The 21128-nt window shown below is 38.9% G+C and overlaps 1 protein-coding gene across 6 annotated transcripts in view; it reads left to right on the plus strand.

The window, feature by feature from the left end:
• The window catches only part of fam13a (family with sequence similarity 13 member A), a 64690-nt gene that overhangs the window by 28759 nt on the left and 14803 nt on the right, over positions 1 to 21128 (plus strand). For 5 of the 6 annotated variants that reach the window (XM_044190830.1, XM_044190833.1, XM_044190832.1 and 2 more), the window contains 6 exons: positions 1491 to 1532; positions 12294 to 12335; positions 12540 to 12734; positions 13700 to 13904; positions 16840 to 16898; positions 17324 to 17366. In XM_044190830.1, the coding sequence (XP_044046765.1) occupies positions 1491 to 1532; positions 12294 to 12335; positions 12540 to 12734; positions 13700 to 13904; positions 16840 to 16898; positions 17324 to 17366 (586 nt within the window). The remainder of the gene's footprint in view (positions 1 to 1490; positions 1533 to 12293; positions 12336 to 12539; positions 12735 to 13699; positions 13905 to 16839; positions 16899 to 17323; positions 17367 to 21128) is intronic. The other variant, XM_044190831.1, reaches the window with a different exon arrangement.

Below are 21128 nucleotides of genomic sequence, written 5' to 3' on the forward strand. Positions count from 1 at the left end.
TAAAATATTGGAACTCTATTAATAAGTAGGGATGCAACTAACAGTTATTTTTGTTATCAATTAATCTGCCGATTACGTACTTGATTAATACATTTTTTGGTTTGTTCTGTAAAATGTCTGAAAGCTGTGACAAATGCCCATCACAATTTCCTAAAGCCCAACATAATGTCACCACATTGCTTGTTTTGTCTGACCAACAGTCCAAAACCCGATGATATTAAAATAGTCAAATTAATCAATAAATTATCAAAATAGTTGCTGATTATTTTTCTGTCAATGTACTACGCCTAATTGTTTTAGTTCTATTGATGAGCGAAATGTTCTGCATACTTGTATTGAAGCATTTAGTGAAATTGTTTCGGAGAAGAAACAAAAAGCCCAAGCTGTTATTCCCTGATGTTATTCACTAAATGATAAATACTAAATGGATGTTCTCTGCACCTGCTGTACCTGCTTTGTCAACAATTTTTTTTAAATCTGACCTTTTGTCCCCTTGCTACAGGTGAACATTCAAATAAAGTCCCAATTGGGGTTTAAAGTGAATGGTAGAATAGTGTCTTTTTCACTTTACTTGTCATGGCAGGAAAAGCACAGGTGTTAGTAATAACATTAACGATGGCTCTGTTTTTTCAAAAAGTGTCCCAGTAAGCAACGACAGTGAGCCAGCATGCACAATACCTGGACACTAAAACTGAAGCAGCTAAATGTAATTCTTTCATAATTCTTTTATAATTTACACCTGTGTTTTCCTACTGTTACATGTTGAAAAATGTCATTACCTGTGAAGATTAATGTCTAATTTGCTTAAAAGCTTACAACAAAATACAAATCTGGTTGATTTACATTTTTAAAATACATTTAATATGATTTAATATAATAAGTTTAGTTGTCACATAGTGCGATTGTAGCAAGACATCAATTAATTGATTTAACAGTAAATAAATGATTCATATCAAATTAATTAAAGACACCCTTGATTTAACACTTATTTGTGTTGCAATGTCTAACAGTTCAGGTTTGGTTGCAGTGTTTTTCTTCCTGCTTTGACTTTAGAGGAGATAATACAGTATTCAGCTCTGCTTAGGCAAACAAGAATAGGTGATTACGACATTTTTAGCTTGTATGTGCCAGGATATGAAAATGTTAAGCAACTTCAACATTCAGTCCCAACACTGAGTTCCTCTTATCGTTGCATAATTTCATCATGTGTCACGGCACAGATCCAGCAGCAGCAGTCAGCCTATATTCTAGAGTAGCACCCATTTCTCTGTTGGTTCATAATAATTACCCGAGACAAGTTCCACAAAGGCACTGATCTGCAGTGCTGTGTGGCTATTATTCTGCAGACAAAAGCCAGCCTTATGCTCCTATTTTCAGCCCCAGTGACATGTAGTGATGAGGGGGATGGGGGTTAATGTTTTTATGCCATAGCACTTCATAGGCACATCCTGCAAGCTAATTATTTATGTGTGTTTGTTTTGATATTTCAGCTCACAAGAAGAAGAGAGGCCAATATCTCCTTTCTACATGAGGTAGGCCCTCTCTCTTTGCGTTAGAAAGCTGGATGAGAGTATGTTGTTTTGGACTGAAGGTGTGGGGGAAGTGGCTGTGTGCTGCCTTAGTGCATTATCATCTTAAACAATGGAACCGTCAGTTAGAGGGAAAGCAGGGCGGCGTGCACATGCAACAGTTTGCTCACCACTGTTTGGTTATTGTGGCGGAGGCAGCCGCAGCACATGTCTCAACCACGCCACTTTAGCGAAAGACATGTGGGAGAAAACAGTGTGTTTCAGAATGATGTGTCAATCAAAATCATTGAACAGTATGGGAAGTACAATAACTGGAGCTTAAATGATTTGTCGATTAATCAAAGTTGATTGACAGAAAAATAATCTGCAACTATTTTGATAATTGATTTATCGTTTCAATCATTTTTCAAGCAAAAAAGTGAAAAAATGCCAAATATGTTCTCTAGTTCCATGCTCTCAAATGAGAGGAATTGCTGCTTTTCTTTGCATCACTGTAAACTGAATATATTTGGGTTTTGCACTGTTGGTCGAAGAAAACAAGTGGTGGTAATAACATGTTAATCATCAATGACCCTACTGTCATCGTTTCCCATTTAGCCCTCAGTGGATGTTGACTTAAAGGCTTCAAAACTCAACAGCTTGTCCAGTCAGTGTAAGCAGCTGGTTAGTCATTTGGAGTTGGCACATTTTGTGTTGTGCTGATCTGACCTTAGAGCTGATATGGCTCCAGGGCGGCTGTTTGCATGATTAAGCATTTTTATTACTTTTCTCCAAAAAGAACAAATAGACACAGGACAAAAGCTCCACAGAATAATTGTCAGAGTAACTAAGATAAGGTACTCAGTGCTGAAAGATTGCAGTACACCTATAAATACACTTTATAATCATATGCTTCATATAAAAAATTGACATCCAAGCTTGATAATTAACTTTCGTAAGATATTTATAGTCTGATTAAATCTTACTGTTGCACAATCACAGGTAACAACATGTAGCTGGCGAAAATACTTTAATACAGCTAATATAACTTTTGCAGTTTTTGTAAAATTTTTGTTGTTTTGTGGCAGCAGTAAACCTGGATAAAACAAAAAAAAACTTTGTATTACCTTTGACTAGAACATCTTGTCTATTGGTTATGTAATGTAATAAAACCATGAATAAAAATCCTTTTTATCCATGACGGAAGGTCAAAGGTCCCAATTAGTGCACTAATCCAAGTCCTAGACATGTGGTCAGTCATAGAGTCAGCTATGCATAGTATGTGTAGTATATAATACATAACAATAGCCTGTTTTACTGTGGTATGGAATATATAATCTCTTTGTATGTATTACGTAATCTCTGTACTCAGTAAACTGGAGATGACATTTTACAACATTAAGTCCCATTTAAAACATTTCATAGGTCTCTATAACTCATCATATAGCATGTACAGGCACACAGGTATGCATACATGTGTAAATGATGCATGCCATAACCATGTACATGGCTACTGTACTTTTATGTATAGAAGATGTATATAAAACCTTTTCTCTTGATTGAAAATAGTTTAAATTTGAGGGTAAAGTTGAAGAGAACATGGAGGTTATGATGTTGGATTTGTTGTGTTCACTTTCATATTTATTCATGTTTCATTCATGATCTCTTCATCTCTTCCTAAGGCTGCCATCAGTTTTGAAAATGTATTAATTGTTCAAATAATTTATCTATCTAAGAATAAGAGTCAAAAGCCATGCTAGAAGCTCTGTGAGGCTGCACATAGAGACAGCGGTGCTTTGAGCTAAATGCTAACATCAGCATGCTAAGGGTCAGGTTATGCTTGACCACAACTTGTTCCTATGTTGTCCGACCACATTCAAAATCCAAGTTTTTATCATGCCTGTTCCGAACAGCCACACTGGAAGGCGGACTGAAAAGCCGGCCGTCATAGAGAGGTGGCAGACGCGATATAGGAAAAGAGTTTGAGATCGGGATCGACTGTCCGACAAACCCTTCTGAAGAAGCATGTTGGCAGCTTAACATGCTCACAATGAAAATGTTAACATGGTAATATTAAGCAGGTGATTTTTACAATTTTTCACATCTTAGTTTAGCTTAACAACAACTAGTATTTATTTATTAGCATTGTTTATTAGCATTAAACATTGAGGACAGTTGAGACTGAAAGGAATGTCATAAGTTGGTCATAAACCAAAGTGTTGGACAAAAGGAAATGTTGACCTGATCATGGTGCTACAAGAAAAGTCAGGGGATCACCCAAATTATTACAATTAATCCTGAGAGGGGCATAAATGTCTACCAAATTTCATGGCAATCCATCCAATAGTTGTAAAGTAAAAAACAAAAATGTCAACCTCATGGTGTCACTAGAGGAAAAACCAGGGGATCTCTGGGGACCAACGTCTGTACAAAATCCAATAGTTGTTGGGATATATGAGACTGGACCAAAGTGGTGGACTGAACGTCAGACTAGCGTTGCCATCCATAGAGCCACGCTGCTAGCATGGCTAAATATTTGCTTTTTTAGCTTCTCAAATGTGGGGACTTGCTGCATTTCTCTGTTTTATGTAGTTGTAAACTTAATAGCTGTGAGTTTTGAACTTTTGGTTGGGAAAAATAAGCTCTTTGAAGATGTTGTCTTTGGCTCTTTTATACACTAAAAAATGAATCAATGAGCTGAAAAAATATTTTTTATAGATACCAATTCATTGATAATGAAATCATTAGTTGCACCCCTAGTCTGTCTCACTCTGACATCTCTGAATGACTCAGACTAATGTCTGTTGACACTTTCTTTCTCCCTTTGCCTCTCTCTGTCTCTCATTAATTTCTCTTGCTCACGTTCATCAATGACTAACTCCATGGTCTACTCTACTTGTACTTTGTCACATACACACGCACATACCATACAGACTTTCTCTCTCTCTGTTGATGTCTACTTGCATTCCTTCACATACAGAGACTCTGAGGTTGCCACATGGGAGCTTAGCCTCAGCCCAGTCAAAATGGATCATAGATCAACATAATTTTCTGTGTTGACCAAAGACTGGCTAATATCCGACTGTGGTGTAATACTGGATTACCTGAGTGGACGCCCCTGGGTACACAGTGCGCAGGATTTAACTGGTATAAGCTTCTGCTGTGAAAGCTTTGGAGTTGTTTCCTCTTTTCTTTTTATGCCTTAAAGAACACTTGACTTTAAAATACAGACACTTGTTCTTACTATTTGCATATCAATTTTCTTAGTTAGAAGGTCCTGAATGAAGCAATTATATGATGCAAACTTTAAGCTCTTGTAAAACAAAGACTTGCACTGCTGGCTTTTTAAAATCACATCAATCTCCGTAAAACAAAAATAGCACAATTAAACTGCCAGACCTTATCATTTCATTACAGACCTGACTTAACAGTTCAGTTCACTATCAAACTGAAAACAAAAAAACAGCTGATGACTTGTAAATGGTCACTCGGGTAAATTCAAAAATCGTATTTTGAGTCTGTCAAAGAAATCCAACAGATCATTTATATTTCTTAAAGGAATAGTTCAACATTTTGAGAATTATTCATTTATTTTTCTATTATTTTTATGTATTAGATGAGAAGATCGATAGCACTTTTATATGTGTCCGTTAAACATGAAGGTGCTGCCAGGAGACGGTTAGCTTAACTTAGCATAAAGGCTGGAGACATCTACCAGCACTTCCAAAGCAAGTTATATCCCACAGTTATATCCCATTTGTTAAAGTCGTACAAAAACCGAAGAGCAGAAATGTCCATTTGTGGTTGTATGGGGGGTTATGTGACAGACTATTTCTTGGCCGGCTGCAGTTGACTTCCTGGAGTCTCCGATGGTTCTCTGGAAACCTCACAATGATGACAAGACTCCAGGAAGTTACACTGCCTGGCTAAGAACTAGTCCAGCACATAACTCCTGGTAAAACCACAAATTTTATTCCCTTCAGACAGAGCCAGGCTAGCTGTTTCTAATCTTTATGCTAAGCTAAGCAGGCTGTTGCTTCATATTTACATCTGTATGGACTGTCATAAATTGTTACAAGAGAAAGATTACCGTACTCAAGACAAGGATATTCTATAGTCTTCTGAACTCCACGACACTCTGCCAGTGTCTTCTGCCGGTGCGTTAGTTCATCACAATTCAACTTGACAAGGTGAAACGAAACCAGCGAAGTCATGTGCTGTGAATGGGATTTCTACCTGCTGGAATAATCTGAGTGCTAAACCTAAAGTGCAATACTGTACTCCCACAGAGGACAACATTTATGGTTTCAGCTCAGCCAACTTCAACCCTGGACATCTGGCGGACAGTTAGAGGTGGGCAGAAACAAAGACCAAAGTCAACCCCGACATTACAACTGGAAAACAGGTTTGAACTATTAATAAATCTCAATGAGACAGAAGTGGAGATGACTACAGATAATTTTAGACATGGGAGTATTATGAAGAGTGCCAGCTGACAGAAAAAGTGCAGCAGCAAAAGGAAAAAACCCATCTAAAGAGACTATTCAACATGTAACTCTGGTTGTGGGAGACGCAGCTATCAGAAACATAAGCGGTAAGACAATTAAAACATACTGCTTCCCAAGTAACATAAAAGAGAAAATTCCTCAAGTGATAAACACCCCAAAATTAATCAAATTATTCTACATTTAGGGGCCCATGATGCATGATGTGCTAAAGCAGGATTTCATTGAACTGTTAATTGTCTGGGAAAACTGGAAGCCCAGTTTTTAATTAGTGGACCACTGACTGCGGTCAACAGAGGGATCAACAGGCCCAACAGACTCTTAGGACTCAACACATGGTTCAGCAAAACCAGCGGCCTGAAAAGGATCGACTACATTGATAACTTTAATGTGTTCTGGCGACGAAGGCATCTTCTTAGGGCAGACGGCCTCCCCCCCAATCTGGAGTTAAAGCACAGATTTTTGGTTCAGTCTGCGACACCCATCAGCCAGGCATGCATTCAAAGACAAAACATCACAGCCTCAATGTCAGCGTGTTGGCAACCACCTCATAAATCAGTCTCCTAATTCCTCCTCCCTTCACTCCTCTCCCCTGTCTCGCCCCTTTTGAGATTCACTGATAAAATGGAAGCGCTGGTTAACGCTGGCATTAAATTCACCCCTGGTTACTGCTACATCGTCTGTCTCCATCCCAACCAAGCACATTCTGTAATACCAACCTTGCTGATAACCAAGACGACAAAACGAGAGAACAGCTCTCTCCTGCCCGGGCTGACGAGACTGATAAGGCCAGCAAGGTCACCAAAAGTTTGTCTCATCAGTCTCCCCCCACCTCCCCTCTTAGGGGCATCTCTAACAAACTAAGATCAGAGATAAAGGAACTGGATGTGATGTTAATGGATGCCACGAAGCTGCACTGCTACATCTCGAATCACCGGCATTCAAATCAACACCATGCCTGGCATCAGCGCAGACAGGAGAGAAGACGCTTAGGACAAACAGGATCCCTGCCCCACTTCTGCTACCCCCAAAATGCCTCTTCTTTCTCCTATTGAGCATGGACCTACTGCCTCGTACAGTGACCCCACCAACACCCAGAACACTTAATGTTCCTATTCCTTTTTTGGCATTTCTGCTTTATTATGATAGTGATAGCTGGAGAGAGCAAGGGGATGACATGCAGCAAAGGGCCCGGGCTGGAATTGAACCCAGCCTTTATACATGGTACCCACTCCACCAGGTGAGCCATGGTGCATATTTGCTGAACTGTTGTCTATCATCTGCACTGACTTTGACTGGATAACTATGGACTGACTCAGCATGTGATGGAGCCCACACACAATAAGGGGCACACTTTCTATGGTTGTGGTGACTGATGTTGCTCTTTCTGATCATTCCTGTGTTTTCTTTGAGATGACTGTCTCTGTGCACACAAATGTTCAATCAGAGTTAATCAGAAAATGGTATATCACTGAAAACACTCTCTCTTCCACACCCACCCTTGCTTGGGTCTCAGTCAATGATCTTGTAGATAATGTCAGTTCTAAATTGTGAATGTTATTGATGTCATTGCCTCCACTTAGATAAAGGTAGTCTCTGGTAAGAAAAAAGCACCATAGAGAAATGCCACACTGGTAAAAATTAATATAAGAGAGTGTCAGAAAGCTGAACGCAGGTGGCAAAAAACAAATCTCCTGGTGCATTATGACATCTGTAAAGAGACACTAATCATTTATAATTTTGAACTGAGAAATGCAAGGCAGTCCTTCTCTGACATTATTGCCAAAAACAATAATAATGCACATGCCTTATTTTATACTGTTGACAGGCTGACAAACCCTCCAGTGTGAGTAGCCACTGAACTTTTATCCATTAAATCATGCATTGAATTTGCCTACTTTTTCACTGACAAAATTCAGAAAATGAGACAAGCTGTCATTACCTCCATATCAGGTATCGGTTCTGTATTGAATCCATATAAAATCAATGAAATTAGCATGACACACAATTTGATCTTATCAACTATAAAACCTTGGAAGAAATTGTGCAACATCTGAAATCCTCCTGTTTCCTTGATATTCTCCCTAAAGGCTTTTCCCAAAATATTTTTAACTGCATGACATCAGATCTTCTGCAAATAGTCAACACTTCTCTACGCTCAGGCTTTTTCCCACAGGCCCTCCCACAGGTTATAAGCCACTCTTAAAAAAGAATAATCTAGACAACTCACTAATGAACAATTACAGGGCCTACACAACTCCAATTTTTAAGTAAAATCAGTGAAAAGGCTGCTTTTCAACAGCTTAACACCTTCTTGGTCCTAAACAATTGATTTGATGTTTTCCAGTCAGAATTTCGAGCACACCACAGCACATAGACTGTTCTTGTTAAGGTTTTGAATGACATCCACTCTAACACAGACGGTGGAAAAGTTTCAGTCTTGGTATTATTAGAACTCAGTGCTGCATTGGACATGGTCAACAATATAATTTTATTAGACAGACTGGAAAACTGGGTTTGACTTTCTGGCACAGTGCTAAACTGGTTTAAATCCTATTTGAAGTACAGGGACTACTTTGTGTCGATCGGTAATTACACGACTGAGTGTACAAAAATGGCATGGAATTCCCCAAGGCTCCATTCTTGGGTCTCTTCTGTTCAACATCTTCATGCTCCCACTTGCGCTCCCACTCCCTCATGTCTTTTTATATTGCCTTGTGTTTCTTTTATATCTCTTCTTAATGCCTTATATAAAGCACTTTGATGTTGAAAGGTGTTACAACATATACAAATAAACGTGCCTATATATAATAATGTATTACATTTATATAGCGCTTTATCTTGAATACTCAAAGCGCTGACAATGAAGGGGGGAAACTCACCTCAACCAATGTGTAGCAACCACCTGGGTGATGCACAGTAGATATTATGCGCCAGAATGCTCACCACACATCAGGTTGAGGTGGGAAACATAGAGCCAATTACACTGGGGGGATGATTAGGTGGCCAGATGGAGAGAGCCAGGTTGGTAAATTTTTGCCAGGACACCGGGGAAACCCCTACTCTTTGCGATAAGTGCCATGGGATCTTTAATGACCACAGTGAGCCAGGACCTCGGTCTAACGTTTCATTTGAAGGACGGCATTTCCTACAGCACAGCGTCCACGTCACTGGAATTTTACTAGGACCAGAGGGAAGACTGCTCCCTAGTGGCCCACCAACACCACAGTTTTCCCAGGAGGTCTTCCATCCAAGTACTAGCCAAACCCACACGTGCATAGATTCAGTCATTCAGCAGAAACAGGGTACATCAAGTTCATGTTTGCTCTTTCACAAGTGACTGGAGCAGACCTTGACCAAACAATTGTTATTCTTTTACGACTTATTTTTATCCCTGTTCAGGGGTATAGTTGGATCACAGGTACAAACAGTAGCAAGTTTGTTTTAAGATCAAACACTCATATTATAGTTCAACAATGACAATAAAAAGGTATTCAATTTCTCAGACTTCATTGCTTGCATAAAGTTTTTACAACTGGGGAATAAAATTACACAATCATTGTGTTACAGAATCACCAGCTGATAAGTTCCTGATCAAACATTTGACTGGGGTTGATGGTATAATGTTTTATTTTTTAGAATATATGTGATTTTGATATGTGATATGTGAGTGTTGGCTTGGCTCGCTCATATTCTGGTGGTGATATTTTCGTATTTCTGATGCAACGATTCATCCCTCTTGCCTTATGTTCTCTTTTGCCAGTAGTTCATGACTCAGACTGTCACCATTGCACACCAGGCAACGATCCTGTCTCATACCAGAGTGGTTTCACACTGTTGCATCTTTACTTAAAACCAAAGTGGTGCAAAGCTCTTTCTAGCCAGTGATTATAACTTCTGTTGGTAATTTACCAAATTGCCACACTTCATCTATACTGTGCCAACCTGAAGTCTATTTGTGACGGTGATAGCTGCCACAAGATATTTAATTTCCACTTACAGGCAGTCACGCTCAGCTGTTTATTTCATTAACAGCCTAAATGTGGCATAAGCAGTTATATAAAACGCTGATTTCACATTACGGACCAACATAGATAGTAGATTTGTGCCTGAACAGAGTTAGTGTATTTCAGGATCTCATGAAAATGAACTACAGTCTAGTACACCATATAAGTAGTTTTTGTAATAAGACTTCACTCTTAATTTCTGAGAACTTTTTCCACAAATCTTGTTTCCATACAGTGTCTTTAAGGTAGAACAAATGGTTCAAACACACAAAAATGATCCCATAAATCCATTTGCTTTTGACATTTTTATCAGAATCACATGTATCCACTAATTATGTGGACACATATAAGAGTTTGACTTAGGTTGTCAGTAGTTGTCAATATACTTACAAAATAATCCACAACAGTCCACACTAAGGCCTAATAACCTGGGATGAGGAGTCACAAGTAGACAATGCTTTGTTTTAAGGGGTCACAAGCCAAAAAGGTTGGGAACCGATGTATTTAATTGTCACTGTATCTGTGCTAAAATTGCAACATAGGGCCTGGTACCCTTGATTTGTTAGGCTATTAACATTTCTCGAGGTATGATAACCATTTTTCCCTGGCACATAAGTTATATAATTGACCCTCTCATCAGCTTTACAGTATATCAAGTGCGGACTACAGAATGGAGGACAGTCCTCAAAAGTTGTAAACAGATCTAGAAACTTCTGTCATATATCAGGCCTTAATGTGTCCACTGCACTTGATGAATTCATACCTCTGACATTTGCAGGCATTAAGATCTAAGGTTAAGTCAACATTAGTAAGCCATTAAATCGTTTTCTGTTGCTTTAACCTGTTGGATTCAGTGCCAAGGCTATTATTAGGTAGTGGGATAATATTTTTCCTGCTTTGCCCAGAGATCATTGAGCGATTTAGTCTGCTGCCTCTGGAGCACCTGTGAGTCTTAGCTGACATAACTTTCACTCCTCTGTCTGTCCTCTTTACTTTACAACTGTCTGAATAAATGAAACTGAACTGAAAGTGTTTTTACATGATAAAAAATATTTCTTTGGAAATTTTAGTCATGAGCTTAGATGGTAAAACTGACAATAAAAAGCACCAGACATTTACAGCCCCATGTTTATGATTTGAATTTGCTAAACTCATCAAAGTGATCATCTGGTTATCACACGAACGGGTGTGCCACCTTTTCATCTGATTCACTATCCTTGCTTACAGCTTTGATAATGTCAGTTTATGTCCGTGCCATTTTACACAGGTTCACCACAGTCACCTTCACAGTGTACCATCACTCCATTGTTATCTCTCCCTTTATCAGTGCACCGTACGGGGCCTCTGCCAAGCTGTGCTGTTACTGTCAACACCACTGTTTATGGAAGATTTTTTTCAGGTCACCTCTATACATGTTGTGGTAGCTGTACTCCAGGAAAAGCTGACATGACGTCTGTCAGTTGGTGAAAGGTATAGGGTCTAGTTGGGGAGTGAAGATGAAGATTGGTGCAAAAATAACATCAGCAGCTATTTAAAAAAAATTGCAGATTACTTGTGTTTTATCTTGATTAACATGATGAAGCGCTCAGATTTACTGTCCAGTATCTTGTACTCATTTAGCTTAGAATATGGACAGAAACACTTTTAAGCTTTTTAGAAAGTCTGATGAATGACGTCCTGTATAGAAAAATAAATGGAAACTGAATCACTGACAATGGCACACTCTTTGAGTTAGTTCTTCTAAAGTCCTTAATAAAAATATAAGCACAGTTGCATCTTCTATAACAAACCAAACTGTCAAACATGTCACTACTTGTTTGATGCTGCCATCTGACTCTAAATGTAATAATAATTCTGTATCTTTATATCTAGATATATTGAATTAGATATAGACACACCACTCCACACATAGTATAACCACATATAATTTGCACATTACAGTTTTCCTGCAGATAACGTGTGTGTGTACATTGAGAAAAGGGGGAGAGGGAGAATGAAAAAAGAAAGATAATAAGGAAGCCATATCTCAATATAGAGAGTACTAACCATATACTCTACTGTAGGACTTACTGGTAGTCATAGAAGCCGGCCACTTTGCTCTCCGAGGACCTGCTTATGCCCTGAACACAGCTGAAGTTAACATGCACACAAGATGCCTTGATCACCTAGGGCAAGAACTAGAGCCAGAGGGATTTTCAGCGTTGCTCAGTGACCTGTTGTGACCACCTGTTTCTGTAGCACTAACTCACCTTCCCCTCCTGTTTTTCTTTCAGTAACCACCTCTACCCTGTGCAGTGCAGACCAGCTGTTGTAAAGTAAGTAGACTTTATTACTGTCACCATAGTGGCATGAAATGCAGTGTAGTATTGCCAGTGTTGAGGTCTTGTAATTAATGTATTTATTTAGAGATAATTTCTTAAATTCTACTTACTATGAATGTGTTATTGGACCATGAAGTCGCACATTTCTTAACCAACTTTTCTTCTCATTGTTTTTTTGGGGGGGTTTTTGTCCTTAAGTTTTCTGGACAGGACGATACGTTCAGCAGTGGAGCAGCACCTCTTCGATGTAAACCCTTTAGGGGATCAAAGTTCAGAAGACTGTGAGTTGACCCCACATCCACCATCTCCAAGGGTGACGCCAACTGCCCGACAGAGACGTCGACACCAGAGAGAGCAACAGGAGGAGGGGCTGAGACACAAAGAAAGAAACAGGTTCAATGATTCTGTCATCATAATGATTTTGGTAGTTGACGATACCAGCACAAAATTTGTGGCGGTTTGTCTTTAGTGGAAACACTGAAGTGCACTGCAAAAATCTTGTTGTCTGTAGTGTCCTTAAAGTCTTATTTTCTTACAATAAAAGTGAAGAAATCTACTAGTACAGTGAGAATATTTTTCTGATGTAAAACAAAGTCAAGTTTCCATTCATTTTTCTTGATTCTAGTGCAGAAAACATCCGTATTCTTTCTTATTTCGAGACACGGACACTAGAAAATTCCTTTTTTACATGTATTTTCATTGAAAACTTGTATATTTACAAGATACAGCAACAATATATTGAGTACAAAAACATGCTATTCAACACCCCCATTTCTTGTAGAAATTATCAGTGGAACCTCTCAAGGTCTCCACATCTTGTACTCTACTGGTAAAGCACAATAAAATGCCATGCATTACTAAAGCCTGACCTCAGTGCCTCACTGCAATGCTACTACTTCCAGTTGGTGTTCTGGTAACAGTAAACAATCATAAGGCTTCATTCTCTGTGGTAAGCTCGTCCACTGAGACAAAGTACAGTCATAACAACTGGAGTCAGAGTCAACTGCAGGAAGAAGCTAATCCTTGTTGATGGAGATCTGTTAGAGTCTGAGAGATCAGTGACACATGGATTAGAGGAGTGCATTAGTCCAAAGACAGCAAAAAATGTCAATAAGAGCGTGGACTGTAAATAGACAGTAAATAGAATTAGCACTAAAGCTAAACAGCACATTAGGTGCAAGAGAGGGTATAAGTAAATGAGTTATCAGGATGACCTTGTCATTTAGTTTCCTGAAGCATTTCACCCAATGTCAAGCTGATAAAGGCAGACCAAAGTGTGCAACAGATAGAGTGTGGATGATAGAGGTGGAAGGCAGATGTCTCATTTCCTCACTGTTTTCTTTTCCGTCTGAGAACAGAGCTGCGTCCGTCAGAGCAGACACCAACAAGGAGAACATCCCATCGAGCGGTGGAAGCAGTTCAGGCAGCGTGGGGGAGGACACGTGTAGCAGCGTTGACTCACAGGGAGGCCAGGGTGGTCACACTGAGCAAACACCTAAACCCAGGAAGTTGAAACACAGCCCGACACTGGTGCAGCTCACTGACAACCAGGAAGCCCATGCAGTGAGTCATCACACCTTTTCTCCTCATCTCTTTTTATCTTTGTGATGGGTCACCATCCTGGCAGTATTTCTCCTACTCTTCTCTGTTATTGTGTGTTTTTTGACCTCTTTCTTTCTCTCTTGTTTTAGTTTATCTAGGTCAGTTTGTAGATCAGTGGATAACCTTAAGAAAGCAAGTTTCTTTTGGTTGTTTTTAGCAGAATGTAGGCTACTTCAGATTGTAGTGAATTTGAAAATTGCTGCCAATTTTACGTACCAGAAACAAAATTTTATCAACGGTTTACAGGGCTGTCATTACAAACAGCATCATCACAGATCTTATTTCTAACCCGCTGCAAATAACTGTCAGTTGCAGTTAACAAGAATCACTAAATGCAGACAGCGGTGAGCTGGAAGATGACAGGAAGCAGTGCAGCTGCCTAATGGTTCACTGCCATTTTCATTGTACAGCGGCTTGTAATATGCAGCATGCCACACTAATTGAGGGCCACTTATGAGTGCACAATTAGCTGCAGCTTTTATCCACTGAAGAAGATGCACCAGAAAGCAACTTGTCCTTTCAACCGTTGTCATGTGGGTACTTTAAGACCACAATGTTCCAAACTTTGGGTTTGTTGAGTGCTCAGCATTTGTGTCATGTAGAGATACTCTAAAGTACTTCTTTAATGTAGAATGTTACTTTGCTAATTTATTTTATTTGTTTTCTGAAGCCTTAGCGGTTTTATTGTCTTTAGCTTCTGCTAGGGTTGGGTGATATAGTAATATACCATGGGGAATTTGTCAACAGGTAGAGATTTTGCTTTACCATTTCTACTGAAGTGTCTTATATTAGATTAGATTAGACTTTATTGTCCCAGAGGGAGATTTGTTTTTGTTATATCTCAGGTTGTATTAGATCATTTTAGGCAAAAGTTACAAATCAGTGAGCAGGATTGTTTTGGGAAATACTGTATTTACAGGATTTTTGCGCCAATTTGTTGAAGCACCTTGATTTTTCAGGTATTTCACTTACAGAATTTTGCAAAAAAACAGACAGCCCCTTCTGGTTATTTTGTCTATAAATGTTTTTTCAGTTGAATTTCAACAAAATTTCTTTTCTTGGATCAGAAAGTTTAAGCTTTAAATCAAAAGGTTGTCCATTTTTCACTGTATATTATTTAGGCAAAGTTCTTAAAGTATTCTTAGCAAAGTATGGCTTTTTAGAAACCATTTACCATATGAGAAGGTTGGCTTCTTTTGTCAAAAGAAAAAAGGGTTTATTTAGAAAAACATGTTTATATTCCTTGTTTTGGCATCATTACCAAAACTTAGATATCGTACAGCAAAAATACCAAATATTCTCAGGGTTCCAGCTTCTCAAATGTGAGGAACTAATGCTTTTAAGTCATTGTAAATTAAACATCTTTGGGTTTTAGTCTGTTGGTCTGACAAGACAAGCAATTTGAAGACATTACTTCAGACTCTGGGAAATTGTGTTGGGCATTTTTCACTATTTTCTGACATTTTATAGAACAACAATTAATCGCAGGAATAATCAGTAGATTAATCACTAATAATAATCCTTAGTTGTAGCCCTAATACATACTAGTACCTATCTCCTGATGTATCTCGGCATCCAGGTTAAGTGTACCAGTACGACTAGATAATAAAATATTTGTACAGCTATCTCTCACAGTGAGACATACCCAACAGTGGTGTAGTGCAGTGAGAGCTCTATAAGAGGAGTGTGTGAAAGCAGTCAAAGTCATGACGAGGACACGGAGTGAGCCATGTAGCTGTAGTAACATGATCCAGTCTCTACAGACTCTTCTTACACTACTTCTGCATGAAAGCAAGTTGGATTATTATTCACACTTGGTTCATAAATGATGTGTGCTAATGTAAAGTTCAGCTGCATGGCATGCTGTCCCACCAGCCGATAAAAATAGATTAGTTCAGTTTACACTCTCACACTCAAGGAACAGAATCCTAGACCACCAGGCTGTTTTATTTTTTTGCTCCCCATGCCAACCCCTTATGTAACAGTACGAATGACACATGATGACACACATATATATGTGATAGTTGGCACAAACATGATTGGCTGGGCGAGTGTTGTGCTGAGTGGCTGACAGCAGAGGTTTGATGTTAGCGAGTGTCTGTGTCTCTGTCGGTGTGAACAGCCGTCTCTGTGGATGTGAGCTTGTTATGTCAAGAGCCACTGAGGGTAATTAGGGGCTCTGAAAGCCTCTTGGGTGTTATTTCGGGTGCTACTCATTGTACAGCAACACAGCGTGATACAATATATACAGTATTTTGTGTTCTATGTGGTCTTTTTAATCAATTTCAGCCATCAAATCACCTTTTTGTATAGTAGTTTATACAGCTATGTCAAAGGTGAATTTTTATTTTCAGTCTTAACTTTGAAAATAAAAATTCACCTTTGAGAATGCTTAAATTGCACCATCCCACACTAGTCTCCAGCCCTTATGTATTTGGCCGTGCTAGCAGCATGGCTCTGTGGATGTCAGTGTCGATCAGTCGGTCCACTACTTTGATCCAGACTGAAATATTTCAATAATTATAGAATGGAGTGACATAAAATTTTGTACAGACATTCATGGTTCCCAGATGATGAATCCTTATGAATTTGGTGATCCTCTGACTTTTCCTCTAGCACCACTATGATGTTCAGATTTGTGGTTTTGAGTGAATTGTCTCAATAACTATTTGGTGGATTGCAATGAAATTTGGTACAGACAGCTTCAAAAACCTCCAATAAGATTCCCATGAAAGGTTTGAAGATGATAATCCAAAAAGGCTCATAAAAGCAATCATGGTTTTTCATTGGATATGCTAATACAACATACAGTAGCTTGTCCCATTTTGATGAAAAAATAGTCATAAAATCAGCTGTGTAGTTAATTAATGTTTGGAATGTATACATCTGTTTCCAGTTCAGGGAATGTGTTGGTAAGAGACCTGGAGCTAACCACATGGAGACATTTCAGAAAGGGTAAGCTTTTTATTTCCTAATTTGAACCCTTTGAGGATGTTTTTTAAAATTGCATTACACTTGGTGAATTGCTTTTCTCACCACATTTACCTTTTCCTATAAAAAGTTGTATTACCTGCAACCTGAATGTTTGCTTTACATTGATAAGCTACTGGCTGCTGGCACTGTCTGTTATCTTCAGGGATCCGTTTGGCATACTGTGATGTTTATAGCATACACTGATAAAGACAGGCAGCAAAGATATACATATGTGTATGTATACACTGTGTGAGGTTTCCTGAGGTTTCTGACTGTAAGATAAACTGTAAGATAAACTACCTTGGGTAGTACCTATTATTTACCTATTATATACCCTTATTTGTCATAAGCTGGTGTGATCAGTCAAAGCTTCTTTGCTAAAGTGGTTTCTCTGTCGGATTTTTCAGGAATGACATTTCAAGAAAAGATAGCGTTCCGTCTCCTCCACAGGTAGGTTCAAGTTCACACTTCCTTTCCTATGAGTGTCTCTCTGTCTGTTAGGTTGTACTTTTATGTCATCTCTCCTCCTTCCTCTTCTGACACAGTGGATCTGTTCTGCCATGCATGTGCCACTGGAGAAAAATATATAGCGTATCAGATTTTAGGGAGATGATGTGGATGAAAGGGAGAGGCTGGGTATTGAATCTCAATACTTTTTTGGTACTTACTGAAATGTGTCAGCAGCAGCAAGTTTCAAAAACTGCCATGCATCAAATGCTCCCTCAGATTTGTACTTTTCTTTAGAACAGTTCCTAATTTAAATGATAATTTTAGACCATGCTATTTTGGTTCTTGTACAGCTGCTTTTAACATTTGAGAGGTTAAAAACATTTATGTTTATGTTATACTTATATCAAAACATTTCAAATGATACCCAGACCCAGTTGGACGCGTCAAAGTCCTCTACTGACACAAAAAGACACAAAAAGGCATTAAGACAAAATATGAAAGAAACACAAGGTAGAATAAAACATATATAAATTGGATTTTAAAAGAACAAAAGAGAAGAATAAAATAAGCTCAAATTAAATAAAACAGAAGAATACAAAAATACAGTGCAGTGAGAGATATGAGTAAATAGCCCCCGATTTAACTTAAAGCTAGGGTAGATAACGCTGGAGAAACTAGCAAGAGACAGCTAGATTTTGAAAGTATCCACTCCCTCACACATTTTCATACGGAATGACTGCACAGGCGCAGGTAGATAGGTAGACAATCATTTTATTCGGGCCGAATGAAATAATTGGGTGGGCTTATTACAGGCCTGAGACAGCCAGAGCATTTGATTTATTGATTGCTGTCGGGATGTAAAGAGAATTTCAACAAATTTTACAAAAAATGCTTCTGAAATACATTACCTACTCTAGATTTAATAAAAAGCAATGGCAAACAGAAAGGGTAAACATTTGCAAAAGCTCTAATCACTGATGTTTGTTTTGACCAGTGTGTGTTACTAACTGTCACAACACCATGTTGCTCTCTTACTTATCATTGTTTTGTGACACTCACAGCTGATTTGCAGAACAAAATCTCCTCTGCAGTTCCACAGAAACAGAAAATTTCAGTTTTGACAAAGGGAGATTTTAGAGTTCTTGTGAAAAGGGATTTTCCAACCGTTATTCTTACACAAACATACAGTAGTTCTTCGGTCAGCTGTTCAAAACATTGTGGAAAGCCTGTACTTTTGCTTTGAAGTTTTGTGTTGCTGTGGGTTGTGAGCAGATGGAAAACAAGTCACCTTCTCCATCTGCTTGTCTTGGGTTTAAATCCGGACCAGCACTACTGAACAGAATAATGCAGCACTGCACCAATATGGTGAATCTTTTTCTAACCAGCTCAGATGGATTTTAGTAGCAGCTCAGGCGGCAGCTCTGCCACCACCACCTCACTGTGCCACTGAGCGGCCATCTGGAGCCGCCGTGGCGCCGCTCTGAGAGGAGGCTGGTGCAGCAGCCTCTCAGCTGGTCATTAATGCCCGGGTTACAACACAGACGTGATTGTTACCATCAGGCCATCTTTGTCTTCCTCTGAGCTGCAGTTAAGTTCAATTAATTAATAGACTGATCCCATCTGCATGGTGACCTCATCACCTGCAGCTGATTTTTCAAACATTTTTCAATACATACAGTATTACTTAGTGCAGATACAGTGTTTTGGTTGATCTGGCAGAAATTATTTAGTACTTAACCAATCAGTGGATCGACAGAAAATTAATTAACAACCGTTTTGATAATAATTTTTCAAGCAAACATGCAAAACATTTGTTTGCATCTTATAAAATGTGAGAATTTGCTCCTTTTCTCTCTTTTAGTGAAAATTGCAAATTGGGTTTTGGACTGCTGGCCGGACAAAATAAGACATCACCTTGGACTCATTGGACGCTTTTTATTTTGATCAATTATTGCAAAAATAATCAACATGTATGATGTAATTTGAGTTGTTAAAAAATGATTTCAGGACAAACACTTCCTCTGTTTTGCAAATTTTTTAAAATTTATAAACACACAAACCCTTCATCTTAGTGTGTTGGTGAATCGCCTGTTTCAATATGCCCGTGTGTGTCTTTGGTCCCTGTAAACCAGTAGCTCACATGACTCCTCCGTCAGAACATCTTGTACTTAGAACATAAGAAAACTGATAGTGGGAAGTGAGAGCTGCAGTGTTTTTAACCAGCTCATGTGTGCAGGTCTGGTTGGCTGCAACACTGACATGTCAATTATATGCCAACAGTATTTTTTGTGGTCCAAAAGGACACCACAGAAAGTTGTGTGCATGCACATTGTGTGTGTGTGTGTGTGTGTGTGTGTGTGTGTGTGTGTGTGTGTGTGTGTGTGTGTGTGTGTGTGTGTGTGTGTGTGTGTGTGTGTGCATGTGTTTTGAAATAGACTATAGTACATAAATGGTGTGGGAGAGCAAAAAGAAAGCAAAGCTATCAGACAGGAAGCTTATGTCAAGCCAAATCCTCCACATTGTGTGTGTGTGTCTGTGTGTGCATTTGTGTGTGTGTGTGTGTGTGTGTGTGTGTGTGTGTGTGTGTGTGTTTCGTGACCAAGGTTGTATGCTTGTCTGTGTACTATCCCAGCAAAATGCTCCTTAAATTCCACTGTTCCAGTGTTTGTTTGTACACTGTATGTGTAAGCCCCCCAAACGCAGCTTAATCATTGTCTAATGCCCCCTCACACACACACAGTAACTCTGTCTCGCCCCTCCCTAGCTGGACCTCTCATGATGATGTAATTGTGGCTCGAGTGTGTTTGAGTGAACACAGTGGCCGATGTTCAAGGGAACATTATGTGGATTTGTGTGTGTGTATGTGTGCACGTACATTTGAATTATATTTCACCACGGAAGAACCACAATGAGCTGTACAGTAACATCTGTGCTCCTGTTAATCCACGGTGTTACTCCTCAGAGCATCTTGAAGTGGGTTCTCATTGTACTCTCTACACTGATACCTGATGCTATTTATTCTGTTCTATTGTCAGCTGATTGATTAATCACTTACAACAAGTAGGATTAACTAATCATCAAGGCCAATATTCAGTCAGTCATAGTGCCACCTACTGGCAACAGGAAATGACATGTTTATTACTTATTACTTTGATGTGCTCCTAGCAGGTTAAGCTGATCCACCTCAAATTCGGGCAGAAAAACCTTAAGATCTTGATGATGCTCTGTAGTGAATATTGTGAGTTTTCATCAAACGCAGTTTGCAACGCATTATTTGCTATGAAAAACAAAGCTGTTTTTAGGCACTAAGGATGTTTTAAATCTCACGAAACTTGGCACACGTGCAGTGTATTGTGTTGTCTGACATGGGTTTCTGGCTTGGATATGGCAAAATGGCTCAATAGCGCCCCCTACAAAATTTCAACAAAGTAGCCCTCGCGTTACATTTCACCTAGATGTACAAAATTTGGGAGGCAGATGTATCATCTCTAGACTTTAAAAAAAATCCTCCTGGAGCCATAATCTAAACCGAACAGGAAGTCATCCATTTTGAATATAATGTCCAATTTTAGGCAATTGTTCGTCATTTACAGGATCTGCACTTTAACAAACACCTCCTAGAGAATTCATCAGATCAACTTAAAAATTTATCAGTGCAATCTAAACACCTTTGCAATGCAAAGTTATCAAAAGCTTGAGTTTTCCTTGAAGGCCATGTCTGTAGCGTGGTATCAAATTCCACTTTTTGATGTTTTGGAATTA

The sequence above is a fragment of the Siniperca chuatsi genome, linkage group LG3, assembly GCF_020085105.1.
Source record: "Siniperca chuatsi isolate FFG_IHB_CAS linkage group LG3, ASM2008510v1, whole genome shotgun sequence".
In the NCBI taxonomy this organism is placed as follows: Eukaryota; Metazoa; Chordata; class Actinopteri; order Centrarchiformes; family Sinipercidae; genus Siniperca; species Siniperca chuatsi.